Raw genomic sequence first — 15,434 nt, forward strand, 5'->3', positions numbered from 1 at the left:
ATAGGCCTAAAAATCCATAGCTATCAAACGAGGTTGGAAGCTGTATCCCTTTATTCAGTGTCTTACAAACTTTAAAGGGAGATCTCTGTCTAGCATAAATCCAGTTGACTTCAAGTCCATACAGTATAAAAAAAAATAAAATCACCAGAATCAAAGTTTTTACCTAGCATTTTTAATAAAATCTTGTGAATAGTGCTACTATTGTGGTTCCTGTGATTTTATTTTGTTTATATCAATAAAAAAACAGGGAGCTAAACCTTCACCAACAGGCTAATAAAACATAACGTAGGGATAGTTTTATAATCCAGTACCTTCCAAACCCCTGGGATAAGCTTCCCCTGCATGCTAAGCATGCAACTCACTGTCTTCCTTTAAATATAAACTGGATGACTGGATGTGTATCCACAAACCTACTCCATGATTGACTGGTATGGCCCTTCTGGAGAAAGCAGGTGCTGCCTATGGAAGAGTACTAGCAAGGGAAGAATGGTCATGAGATTCAATGAGTTTGGAATATTTACTTTCCCTACATGTACTGTTTAGTTAGAAAAAGAACCCAAAAATGTCTTCATGCTTTAAGTCACATCTATAATTGTAGATTTATAGTTGCATACAATGCATACCGCTTAACCTCTTAGTGCAAGAAATCTGTACAAAGCCTGACAGAATGGGGGACAGAGGCCTAAAATAGGGACAGATTTTAAATATTGCTGTTATAAACTTAGAAAGTTGCTACAGTAACAGTGTTTATGTTAACATACATTTTCTAAAGGATTTGAAGTCTGAAACTTAAATGTATGTCATTATTTAGTGACTTCAACCCTCACATCATCCCACTGATTTGCCAGAAAACCACAGATTTTATGAGGAATAGAGTAAAAATATGAGGCAAAAATCTGGATATTCTGCAAAAATCTGGACAGCTGAGAGGTATGATGCTATGTCAAAGAATTTGACCTAATGTATTTTTTCTAAAAGCATATTAAAAGCTTTTCTTTACTTTTGGTATATGTATTACAGTGTGCCTTTATTCTTGTGTTCATTGATCAATAAGTTTAAATTTTGCCTATATTTTTTGTTGTTAAGAACACAGCTCTTCATCTTGCTGCTCGGGAAGGCCATGCTGGTGCTGTTAATCTCTTGCTTTCAAAGGGTGCCAAGCTTATGTTGAATAAGAAGAATTTGTCCTTTTTCCATGAAGCAATACGCAATGGAAAGAAAGAAGTAGTGTTTGCTACCATTGAAAGTAAAAGGTATGGCTCTCTTTAAATTACTTCATACAGGTTTTAAGTACCTAAAAACAGAAACAGTGTAAATGAAGAACTACAGTAATACATGTTACAGTACAAAACTATGATGAGAAAACACCCTTTCACTGGTGTATTATGAGTACTTTTTCTGGAATGTACCATAGTACAAAAATATGATGAGAAAGCACCACTACTCTTGTGTATATTATGGGGCTTGCTTCTTGACAGCAAGAGTTGTAATATTTTATTTATTTTTCCTTTGTTGAATGAGTAAGCATTGATCTCATTTTAGGAGAGAACTGAGAAGGTATTTATAGTACTGGGGGAAATTTGAACCAGACATAAGAGAACTTCCCCTACTGTTTTTGCAGAGTACGGAGACACTGCGTAAGGCACTTCTGGTTTCTGTTCCAGGTACGTAGGCAGCCTAGAGAAACTGGAAGTAAGATGGAGGCAGTAATATTGGCAGTAAATGAAAAAGAATGTATGGAGGGCAGAATGGAGTCAGAGAACCATTGTTCAGATGATGAGATCAGGGTTGAGAGACTGGAAGAGTTGTTGGAGATGGACAGAATGAAGAGAAGTGGTGAAATAAAGGTTAACAAACCTTGACAGGATTTGGAGTATATGTTTCAAAAATATCTGCTTTCTGATTCTAAATCAAAATGTGTGATAACAATCCTTCGATTGGGAGGGGTGCAGCATGATTATTTAAAAGAAATGGTAATGTAGAGTGAAACAGAGAGTGAAGTAATGGCATCATGGGCAGATATTATGGACAAAATCCAGGAAGAAGAGGGATAGAAATTACAGAAGAAAAGTAATCTTATGCATTGATGATGAAGGAAGGAAACAAAACAGCAAGAGAGGGTGAAGGATGAAGAGAGACTCTGAAGAAAAAGTTTGTTTTGAGACAGTGCAAAAAAAAAGAAAAAGAACTGAAAAGGTACAAGATATGGGACACAGTTATTGCACCTTTGGGACTATCACCCAATGAGGTAAGAGCATTCATTCATATTAATAAAATGACTTATTGTAACGTTATATTTGAAAATGGATAATATATGGAAATATTTCTAGGAAATTTGAGGAAAAGAAAGAATACAGTCCATTGAATGCTTTTGTAGTACAAACTTTTTGTACAGAAACAAAAAATGAGTTGATATACTGTCTCAGACTGAAGTAGACAAGATGCATTAAAAGACTATCTAAAAACTGTTTGTAAGCAAGTATTGGATGTTACAAAAGTTTATGATGAAAGAAGTTTATGGACTGGGGGATGGTATTGTGGAATAATATTAAAAATGGAAAATGATAACATTATGTGTGTCTATATTAAATTATCAAACGGAACGAATGTCGAATGGCTGAAATATCGAAAGTGCCGTTCATCGAGTTTTGATTTGTGGGATTGGGGTGCAGTGAAGATTGGGAATTTTGCCCTTTCCTCACTGTGATCTTGAAGCTGGTATATATAATTAGCGGGGGTGTGGGGTGGATAGTCCCCCACAAAACCAAGTGAACGGCACTTTTGATATTTCGGCCGCTCGACATTCATTACGTTCGATAATTTAATATAGACCCCATTATGTATATTCCAAGTATAATAATTGTAGAAGGTGATAGAGGGTATTAAGATACAGGGCAGAACCAAAAACCTGCTTTTTTTTGTGGAAAAAAATGATCATTTAATAAGTAACTATGACAAAAATGTTTTGTTTGCGGGGAAGTGGAACACAAAGCAAAGAAATGTAAATTGATATGTGAAAAATGTGGAAAAATGGGACATGATTGAAATAACTATCATGTACAATTGCATGTTGATTCAGAAGAACAAATGAAAGGACATGTGCTTGATAAAGAAAATGATATAGAGGATGAACATGTTACTGTACAAAAGGAAGATATGAAGGAAAAAGAAAATAAAAAAACGAAGAAGAGCAATCAGTATTGGAAACAAGCAAAGAGGACAGCAGTCATTGGAGGATAGTATGAGGAAAAAAAGTGTGTTAGGGAAAAGGGTAAAAAATAGGAATAATAGGGAAAAGATTAGATAAATGTATGGACAGATTGATGGAAGCTATGATTTTTGGGAAAAAAGAAAAAGGAAGTCAAGATTTATTATGGGTGTTAAGAGAAGTAATAGATGATATTATAATTAAGAAAGTGGAAGCTAAGATATTGATTGGAGATGTAAGCAAAGTATTTGATAAATTATGGACTATATTGAACGATTATAATGTAAGTGACAAAATAATACAATTCTTTAGATCAGTATACTAGAATATTATAAAATAATACTAAATGGATGGTTAAGTAAAGAAATAAGAATACGATGCAGCATAAAGCAAGGATGTCCAGCAAGTAGTACCTTAATCATGCTTGGTTTAAGTATAAACAAGGATTAAAGTAAAGGATTTGGATCATTAAATGAGATAGAGGGTATTATGTTTAATAAAATGGAAGTGAGAATATTAGGAATAACATTTAGAACTGACAAAAAAGGGAGACACAATGTGAGAGACTGTTAGAAAAATTAAGAGAAATGTGTGTATTTTGGAAGACTTACAGACTATCATATAAAAAAAGGTGTAGCTAATAAATTCTATTTTATTAGACAAGATTCCATACTTAGGAGGCGTATATATGATTCCAGTGCAATATGAAAAATAATTGCTATTGATCATATTTTCATTTATATGGGGATCAAAACTAAACCTGGTAAGAAGAAGAATCCTGTATGTTTAACAAAAAGAGGAAGGATTAGGATTAATAAATCTTACAGCACATGTGGCTTCAACTAATTTGTATAAAGTGCTGAAAGGACTAAAAGAAGAAAATGGAACTACTGTGAATGTTTTTTTTTTTAATTTTTTTTTTTAATTCCCTTGCACCTATTCTGAGTGTCCCCATGCAGCGTGCTTGCAATTCCCCTCACCTCTAATACCTGGAAGTGAATCCCTCCAGCCGCCCTGCTTTGCAACATTAACGGCCGGTGTGCCCATATACAGCACAGGATATAGACCTGCATGTACTCAAGCCAATTTTCCCCTCATGTCTAATGCCTGGAAGTGAATCCCTCCAGCCTCCCTACCTTGCAATATTAATGGCCGGTCTGCCCAGATACAGCACGGGATATCGAACTGCATGTACTCAAGCCAATCTCCCATCACATCTAATGCCTGGAAGTGAATCCCTCAAGTTGCCCTGCCTTGCAACATTAATGGCTGGTCTACCCAGATACAGTGGGAGATGCAGACCTGCATTTACTCAAGCCAATTTTCCCTCATCTCTAATGCCTGGAAGTTAATCTCTCTCCAGCCACCCTGCCTTGCAACATTAATAGAAAGTCAACCCAGATACAGCGTGGGATATAGACCTGTATGTACTCAAGCCAATTTCCCCTCACCTCTAACACCTGGAAGTGAATCCCTCCAGCCTCCCTGCCTTTCAGCATTAATGGCCGGTCTGCCCAGATACAGTGTGGGATATAGACCTGCATGTAATCAAGCCAATGTATCTGTACTTCTTCTAATAACAACTAATGAGTAACTGTTTTTTACACAGCCTAACAGTATGTTGCTAGGGAACCTCAGCCACTGCCAACTTCTCTACCTGCCCATCTGCACCCTTGCAAAACTTTCTTGCTTTTTTGCCTACTTTTGTGTGGGGGGGGTCCCCTCTAAACTCCCAATTACCAAAGACTCTCAACAAGCATCTGACCTACCTAGCCCTCTGTGGACTTCTATAGGATACCCCCTGCATTTTTTTTCCTAGTTTCAGCTTTCTTATTCTCCTACCTTAAATATAGTACACTCTTTAACTTTAGGTATCTTTCTGCTTGCCTACTTTCCTTGAGTATTTTCCTTTTACTTACTTCTGACCACAATTTCACTTGCCTACCCATTTTTTGCCTCAGAGATTTTTTTTTGTCTTAACACACGGCTGTTGGGATTGAGTGCAACCCGCTCTGTTCATCCTCTGCTCTGCTCTGGGCTCACTATGCTCCCCTACCCTACCCCCATTCTCACCAGCCCCCACTTCAATTACATTTATACATCGAGATGCCACGCCCCTAATTCCCTCCAACCAATTAGAGCTCAGCTGCCAGTACTACACACACCTGCACGTAACTTCACCCACATAAGTAGCATACACCTACTTTCACCATAGACTCTAATCTCTTCTCCCACCTACTAAATGATCATCTACATCCCACTTCACATCTCACACCAGTTTACACAAAATGCCATACAACATAAAACACAACATCCTCTTATTCACTTCCACAGTCTTTCTTCTCTTACTCACCTACTTCACTCCCCCTTTAACTCTCCCTACCCAGATTCTCCCACTCTATCCTCACAACCCCATACTAACAACAAAAGCTTCTCCAACATTTCACCATCTCTATTTAACTTCCAAACCCATGTACTAACTAAACCTAGGTACTCCACCATCAATCTCAAACTAAAATTCACTTATATTGATCCCCTGTGGTGACCCCTAACCGGGAAAAGCTAAAAGAAGAAGAAGATTAAGCTTAATATGCCCCACTTCTCAGCCTTTCACTTCTCTAAACAAATAACACATGTTCAGGTCCTCACCCAATCTGAAGACATTCATCCCAACCCTGGTCCAACCAACTCCCCAATCCACACCCAACGCTCCTATTCCCAAAACCTATTCATAGCAACAGCTAATGTCTGTAGTATATGTAATAATACCACTGAATTCCATGTCTGGCTTTTGCTATACACCACAGATATTGTTGCTCTCATTGAAATATGGATGAAACCACATATATCTGATACTGAAATAATCCCCCCCAGGGTACAACATACTTAGAAATGACCATCTCCACAAAAAAGGTTGGCATTGCACTAATCTACCATAACTCCATAACTATAAAACAATTTTCCAAACCTGTTCCAACCCTTGGAAACATAGAACTATTACCAGCAATACTCCATATCAACAAATGAAAACAAATTTTTATTGTAGTACTATACATTCCCCCAGGCCAAAATATACCCATTTTAGAAGATTTTCTATTCTGGGCAACCCAAAATATCTCCAATGAAACCATTATTCTGGGTGATACTAATATAAACTGGCAAACTCTCATCTCTAACTACCCCTCTAATAGTATAAACTTGTATAGGTTTACCCAACTCATCACAGATCCCACATACACAGTAAATAAGCAAACTGAATCTACCCTTGATTGGATTCTTGTCTCACACCCCCACAAATACAGTCGCACAGGAACCCTCCCAAGTATCTCTAGTGACCATCTACCTGCCTTCACTCACAGAACCCAAATACAAACAGCAAAAGCTCATCTGTATAAAACTTCTAGAAATCTTGCCCATTTCTGTCAAAAGGTATTTATAGACACTTTAAATTATCAGAACTGGTACCCAACTAAAATATTGCCAGGGGATGAAGCAGTAGAGTACTTCAATAACACCTTTCTTAATACTTTCAACAGTCTCAGCCCTATGCAAACAAAACAAATTAAGCATAACCATGCCCATTGGCTAGCAAAACATACTAAACAGATTCTTATTGCTAAGGACAAAGCATGGAATGAATGGCATAAAAATAGAACCCCACAAAATGAAATAAAATACAAACAACTCCATAACACTGCTAAAACATAAGTCATTACCAACAAAAGAAACTACTTCTCCACTCAACTAGACTCTCAATCCCCAAAAATCCTGGAAATCCATCACCTCACTCCTTAACCCTGGAAACCAATAAAATCCTACACCATCCCCTGAGAAAAACCCACTAGAAATTGCCCAGACTTTCAAAACCCACTTCATAGAAACCATTCAAAAACTTGTAAGTGATTTCTCTACTCAAACTCTACCTCAAACAGTTCAGATAGCAACACAATTATCCCCTCTCTTAAGTCAAACACATACTCCCTCCTTTAAATGAAACCTCAGATAGCAGCTCACCCACTTGTACTTTTAATATTCAACCTTTGTCCACCTCTCTAGTGCATAAACTGTTAACTAAGCTAAAGTCATGCTCCCCCTCTGTCGACAGACTTCCAGCAGAATACTTAAAACTTGCTTCAGATGCTATAGCATACCCTGTTAACATTCTCATCAATCAATCCATCTCTGATTCATACATTCCACTACTTTGGAAACAATCCATTGTAACCCCGCTACATAAAGGTGGTAATGCTAGTGATCTGTCTAATTACTGGCCCATCTCTATACTCTCTACTCTATCTTAAATCCTAGAAAAATGTATACACACTCAACTGTTAAAATAGCTCAACAATAAGTTATTTGCCCCCACTCAGCATGGCTTCTGCCCTGCACACAGCACTGTCACTGCTTTACTTTCATTTACTAATACTGTTAGCAAAGCCTTAGATGCTAGACTAATAACCTCACTTATCTCATTAGATCTATCTGAGGCTTTTGATACAGTATGACACCCAAAACTACTACTACAACTCAAGTCTTAAATTGCTCCCCACACTCACTGGCTTGGTTCTCCAACTATCTTTCTGACAGGAAAGAATCTGTCAAATGGCAGAATAAGCAATCCGAATATCTCCTAAACAAAACAGAAGTTCCCCAGGGATCCATTCTTGGGCCACTACTATTTAACATTTTCATGAATAACCTTCACAAAACTTCTCATCTTAGTACTCTCATCCAATACACCAATGATTCTATGATAGTCTCCTCTGCCAACAGCCTGTCAGATCTTTAGTATCTAGCACAAAAAGCCTTTACTTCTATTGAATCCTGGCTAAATGATGCTCAACTTCTACTCAATCCCAAAAAATCTAAGCTCCTAATATATTCATACAAACCCTTAAATCAGGACTTCATAATTTTCTCACAAAACAATACCGTAATAGAACAAGTAAAATCATCAAAACTTCTAGGGGTCACAATTGACGACAAACTTTCCTTCAATAATCACATCCATAATGCAATCAAGAAAACCCATTTCAAACTTGGTAAGCTATACAGGCATAAACATTTTATGAACACCCCCACCAAGTTAAAACTGGACAACTCTCTTCTCCTCCCCACCCTTCTTTATGGTAGCCCCGTTTTTACTAACATACATATAACTCTCAAAAATGAATTACAGCCCTGCTATTTTCAAATAGCAAAGTTTGCCTGCAACATGCCAGCTCGGACCCACCATTGGCTTGCCTTAAAAAGTATAAACTGGCTCGACTTCTCCCACTATCTGAAATACACCCAACTAACACTTACCCACAAACTATTATATAACCCCAACTTTTGCCCCACTCTTCAGATCCACTTACATACATACACTCCTATACATAATCTTTGGTCCTCAAGCAAACAGCTCCTAAGCATAACCAAGCCCAACAAATGTGCAGGACAAAGCCCCTATTCCTTCATCATTGCCAAAGCTCGGAATGCACTACCCTCTTCTATTACTCAAATAGACTCATTAAAAGCCTTCAAAATTGCATTAAAATCCCATTACATCAATAATCAAACATGTTCCTGCGCCTGCTTGCCTAAAACACCATAAATAGGTCACTGTCTCTCTCAGTAGTCACTAACAAATAATGTCCTTTAGTTCACACATCTATGTTATTGTCCCTAGATTTTTCTTTTACCATAGCTCTAGAATTTATCTACTACATGCTATATCAATCTGCTCTTGTAGCAGCTTTATGAACCAAAGTTTTTTTACACAAAAAAAAAAAAAATCTATATATATATATATATATATATATATATATATACATATATATATCAATGTTTATACATATCTCTACATGTTTTTAATTTCTATACTGTAACTACCTTAAACTTCTGTAAATATTTGTTGATATGTATGATGTTTACTTGAACTGGCAACTGATGCATGATGTAAGATTGTAACTGTAACTGATGTTCCTTGTACACTCTGTATATACTTGCTCATATGATGTAACACCATGTCTTGTAACCGTTCTTGGAGCTTTTCTCTCTGGGCCTCCACTGAAAATGGGTTTCTGACCCACTGGACTTTCCCGATTACCAGATGTCAATAAATAAATAAAATATAAATATGAAGAAGTTTGGACAAAAATAAGACATGGAAAAAGATGTAAGACTGCTATTAATAATGAAATTAAAGATGATCAAAATAATATGTTATTATGGAAATTAAAAATGGAAATTGTAGAAAAAGACAGGGAAGAATGGTATGAAAATGTAAGGAGGGAATATTTTTATATTTATCAATGGAAAGATTTAGATAATAAAAAAAGAAGTGCTATCAAAACAAGGCTTGTATTGAGTAAAAAAAATGTATGAGTGCAAAGACTTCATATGGAGATGAATGATAAGTAAACTGCCTGTCACAGCAAATATGCTATTTAAAAGAATTCAGGAAAGAATATGTAATTTTGTGGTGAAATTGAGACAACAGCGCATGTGTTCTTGAATTGTAGAAGAATAAAAAAAAATATGGCAAAAGCTAGATGAATTTAAAATGTTAAATGGTGACAGAATTGTGAAAAAAAATACATGAATATATTAAAGTGGCAAAAGAACAGAAGAAGCAAAATATATCAATAAAAAGTTATTCTATGTTTTATGGGTCATATGGAATGAAAGGCTTAATGAAATAAAATATAACAGAAAATGAGTATTACCTGAAATTAAAAACAAAATATATTTATGGTTGTAGAAAAAAGAGTGGGGGGAATAATAAAAATGACTATTGTATTAAGATGCATGATGTATACATGTTAAGCAAAGAAAATAACTTATATATTGTACACATCATAAATAATGTAAATAGTGTAAAAAGTAATCCCGTAACAGACTCAATGAAGGCTGTCCTACATGAATTCAAAATTCATAAATCATATAACTATGCAATATATGGTTAAAAACCTCTCATTGTACAAAAAAGTACATGAAAAATTGTAATACATAGCATATAAAAAATATATATAGTAGTATAATATCAAATGGAAATTGATGTATAGAAATTGATTAAATATGTATAAATATATAATATATAATAAATATGAATATATGAATACATAATTTTTCATAATGTATATAAATTCCTTCATAAATTGTAACATCGTAATGCTTTTAGTTTTCTTATTATCTTTTTTCCAGTCATTTTTTATGTATTACCATTTTTTTTTTACCATTTTTTTTTGACATTTTTTTATGTATTGGAGGCCTTATTTATGACATACAGTATTTAACATATGATTTTAATGAATCAACTACATCTCCTTCGTTTTTTACATTTTAAGAACAAACTTTTAAAGACCTTTTTTTTTAGGATTATAACAATAGTATATTTACATAATATATATATATTTATAAGCATTTATAGGAGAAAGCATTTTTTCAATGCTACCTATAACTATACAGTAAAGAAGAAAAACCATTATCCATAAAAAAAGGACAGAGGAGGACAGGTAGACAACTAGATATGAGGAATGAGGATAGGACTAAGGAATTAGACTATGTAATAAAATAAAAATTAAAAAATTCCAGGAAATCCCCATTCCCCATTATTTCCATTAAAAGGAGAAAATTTTTAGGGGAGGGGTGACAAATATGTTAAAATATTAAGAGAGAGAGAGTGAGGACACAATTACGGAGGACAAGAATCGGAGGATGGTGGATGTGGGTATATCTAAAAAACAACCTAGACCCCTTTTTTTGGTTATGATATACAGTGCAAAACACTAATTTAGTAAAAAAGGTCATTAATAGGATGGAATATATGTTTAGAGTATGCCCAATAGTGTAGGGATATTCGACAGATGTTTATGTTATAGTTTTAGAAAAAATCAACTACCCACTATCAATTTTGTCTTGAAGGGAAAAAGGTTACTGTACATGTTATACTAGCAGAGTAGTTTATTTAGTATGAACATACATATGATATTGCCAGGAAAATCTACTTTAAACAAACAACAAGCAAAACAAAAAAGGAAAAACAACACAAGGCCTAAAATTAAAATTACAGGATGTTTGAGAAGATTTTCTTTTTTTTTTTTTTTTTAAAATATTATATTATTAACATATTAATATTATAATTTATATATATTATGAAAATATAATACATTCATATTCATATTATTATTTATATATATATATATATATATATATTATATTATTTATTTTATTAATATATATATATTTATATAATAATCAATACATATAAAATTTTGATGATATATACTACTATATATATATTTTATATATGCTATGTATTTAAATATTTTCATTTTTTTACATGGAGTATTGTTTAATTTACTAAAAAAAGTTTATCTGAACAGTATGTTTTTGTAACAACAACTATACCCTTGCTTTCAAATATTCTTGTTTTTTTTTATCTTTATTTAATGGACATGATAAATCAATTCACCTATTCAACTGATGTAAATAGTGTAACTGAGATATTGTATTCAATAAAGATCCCCTACACTTTTCAGTTGGTGCTGTTGGACCTTTTACATCCACTTAACTCAGGCAGATGGAGCCTTGGTTTAATATCTCATCCAAAGGACAACAGGAGTGTAGCATCCACCCTTATGCTGCAAAGCAGTCTCAAATATCTATCAATCAATGTGTAGGAATAGAACCCACAGCCTTCTGCACAAAACGAAAATGTTATCTGATGTTCCCCTGGCACTGACTTATAAGTGCAATTAAATTAGTAACCTTGCTCAAATATATATGAACCAGAGTGTATTATCACTCTATCATAATTTTTTTTCATTTTACTTTTCAGTGGTCAAGCTTTTGATGTATTTATTTATTTATTTGTTTGTTCACTATTATTATTATTGTTGTTGTTGTTATTTTTTTTGGCCAGAGTAGTCTGACTGGGTAAGAAAATGCCATTTTAAGTGGAGGTCTAGCAATGTTCTAATTTAAAGAGCTCTAAGGAAAACACTACAATAAAAATACAGACAACATACAATAATGATTTAATATGTAGGGTTTTAATGAAATATTACATTAAGAATGCAAATAATGCAGAATAACTGCCTAATATGTAAAATTATAAGGAAGCATGATATTTAAAAATATAAAGATCTTTGAGAGTTTTATTCAGTTTATCCAACATTAAAATAGTGTAATTTTATGTTATAGAATGAAAGAACGGGAGGTAGAGTATGGGGGATGGGAGAAAACAGTAAGAAAGTGTGAAGATGTGAGGAAGTAAGAAGGAAAAGTAGGGGAAAGTGAAGAGAAAAGGGAGACATGTGCAGCACAGCTTTGTAAGCAAATTAGGTGTGCTTAAGGTGTCGATAAGTCAGGTGTCTTAGATGTTGCAGTGACTTGAAGGTTCCACATTATCCTGGTGACGAACATGACCATTGCTAAGAGCCAGTCAGGTGTTGTTTTAATTTGGGAATTAAATTTTTCAATTTGTCTGTTTTAGTGGAAGTCTTAACTTGTCCCATAGTTATGCAATTGATAATTAACAGTGCCCATAATACTTTCTGCAAATTGAATCCAATTAATTTCCATTAATTCGTATCATATAAGAATGTTTACCTGCATAGCTAACTTTATTCTGAACTACAGAGCATACTGCACAGGTAATCCCCTTTTTTAATAAAATATTTTGACTTAATGTTTTTGGTAGTTACAATGCACACAGTGGTTACAGGATACACAAGTTAGAGAAGACTGTTTTATATTTCCAGTAATTTCTCTGCCTATGCAGCACATAACAGCTCATTTAGTTGAACATTATATCAGGACTAAATGTAAGAGCAACAGATATTTTTGTTTGTTTTAAATGACATATGGTAGATCATTTATAGCCAAGCAATAAGATCACAAATCATCATTACCAATTGATATGAACAGCTAGTCTGCAGTTTTGACCCCTTGCAATATGGACTTGTGGGGCCAGAGTTGGGATGTATTTGTGATTACCCATCTGTTCATTCAGGTTGATTTTAAAGAAGACCAGGGAGCTACTTTGCCTTATATCTAAGAAAAGTATGCTCCATAAAGAGAGATTCTTTGGAATAGATATCTATTTTATAAGCAAGTCATGTTTATGTTATAGTGGAAGTTTAGTTCCCGCAGTCACTTATGACTGGATCCTTAAAGGCCCTGTAACTAGACATAGGTCTTCTCATAAGAGTCTGTAGGAAACTGCAAAGACAGAAAGGGATTTAAAGTGGTAAGTGTAGCACTGAGAAATGACTTTGATTGTCTTAGTGAAAAAAATGCTGGTGACCTGAGTCCTATGTTTATATGCATGTTTATGAATACTAAAGAGGGCACTAAACTTGGTTATATGTCTAATGAGGGAGAAGTAGAAAGGGATAATAATTTCATTAGACTTAGAAGATATACCTCTGGTGATCAGTCTGGCTAAATAAACATGTCTCCTAATGACAGTGGATACAAGGTGATGAAAGGATAGTTCACTGTCAAAAAAAGTGCCCTGGACCATGAATACTGAGTTGGTTTACAAGGGGTTGTCACCTATGCTGTAGATGCAGGGGTAGGGGGCAGGTTTGGCAAAAGACAAAATTTCACAGTTCTCAGCATTGAATTTAAGGTCATGATCCATGCACCACTTGTTAGTGTGTGTGTGTGTGTGTGTGTGTGTGTGTGTGTGTGTGTGTGTGTGTGCGTGTGTGTGTGTGTGTGTGTGTGTGTGTGTGTGTGTGTGTGTGTGTGTGTGTGTGTGTGTGTGTGTGTGTGTGTGTGTGTGTGTGTGTGTGTGTGTGTGTGTGTGTGGGTGTGTGTGTGGGTGTTAGGGCCACCTGGAGAATAACAAAGTCAGATGGGGAATTTATGACAGCTCTGAGTTTGAGTTTGCAGTTGCCTGCAAATGTGGTCATCCAAAGGCCTTTAATAATAGCCTTGATATTAAAGAAAAGTTGTCCTAGGACCAATACTCTGGTAATTATTCTGTTTGAAGATAGGTTGTCCCCAACACCGATAGAATGAATTCATAGGTTCATAGATGAATAGTAGGATAACTGTCCTGAAGGGTTATTTTTAAGCTTAGCCAATAACCTCAGGTCAGAATTAAATCCTGTACCATGTGTCTGTGAGGTAAGGATCTTAACCATTATTTCAAACCCACCCTATCAAACTGTGTACCTTTTGTCTATAATGTAACTACTTAAGCATTTTGCCATGCCTCCCCATTCTATCAGTCAGCCTGTCAGTTTGCTATCTAGTGGGTAACATAGGGGGTTAGATTTAGTTTGTTAAGCTTATCAATAATGTCAGAATGTGGGATGGTATCAAAGGCCTTGGAAAAATCCAAAAAGGCAATGTTAACTGATTTTCCTGCATCTAATGCATCAGTGTCTTGCTCACAGAAGTCCACCGGTTGCAGTGAGGCAGAATCTGCCTTTAACAAATCCAGACTAGCTTGGTTACAGGGTTTGTAGACAGCCAATTCTCTTGTTAATAAGTCTGATAATGTTGCACTCCACTGCTTAACCGATTATAGGTCTATATTTCCCAGGTCAGTAGTGGGTCCCCCTTGCGGAGCAAGATGATTACAGCAGTTGTCCACACCTCTAGTAAGAAATAAGTGGAGATGCTGAGACTAAATATGCTTAGGAGTGAGTCTATGAGACAATGTTTGGTAAAAATAGGAAGGTAGCCTTGAACATTATGAGGAATTATTGAGCTATTTTTTGGCCTCACGGAGACACAGAGAGCACCCAGGGCTTGTCTAGGAAAGATCAGAGGGAGTTGTGTGGTTATATTAGTATGTTGAGGAAAGTTAGGAGTAGCTACAGGAGTAAAGTTTAAGTTGAATTTGTCCAGCAGTATGATGGCTGTGTTTCTTGGGATAATTATGTGTTGCTGCTGTGTATAGCTCATTGCACTGACTGGCATTCCTTCTAAAGCTTCCTACATAATCACAGTTCACAGTCCATAGTTCAAGTGGTAGTTATAACAGGACAGACACCAAATTAAAATGCAGACTCTGAGGTAAATGAAAATGCTTTAGATCCTCCCCAAATATCTAGATGTTTCTTAAATAATTGCAAAGATCCGCACTGATGAATATGCACAAGTATTTTGTTCCACAAACATACTATAGAGTGTATTAAGAATATTGATCTTATTGCTGTCCCACATTTACCAGTTATAAAAGTAAAACCAGCAGCTCTATTAGAACCTTATGAGGCCAACA

General features: G+C 35.2%; 1 protein-coding gene across 1 annotated transcript in view; it reads left to right on the forward strand.

Annotated features, from left to right (window-relative positions):
* LOC122797756 (transient receptor potential cation channel subfamily A member 1-like) overlaps positions 1–15,434 on the forward strand; it is a 1,191,690-nt gene that overhangs the window by 781,776 nt on the left and 394,480 nt on the right. Inside the window, exon 15 of the mRNA XM_044066280.1 lies at positions 1,087–1,253. Coding sequence (XP_043922215.1) covers positions 1,087–1,253 — 167 coding nt within the window. The remainder of the gene's footprint in view (positions 1–1,086; positions 1,254–15,434) is intronic.

The sequence above is a fragment of the Protopterus annectens genome, chromosome 3.part1 (genome assembly GCF_019279795.1).
Source record: "Protopterus annectens isolate FY-2018-M chromosome 3.part1, PAN1.0, whole genome shotgun sequence".
In the NCBI taxonomy this organism is placed as follows: domain Eukaryota; kingdom Metazoa; phylum Chordata; order Ceratodontiformes; family Protopteridae; genus Protopterus; species Protopterus annectens.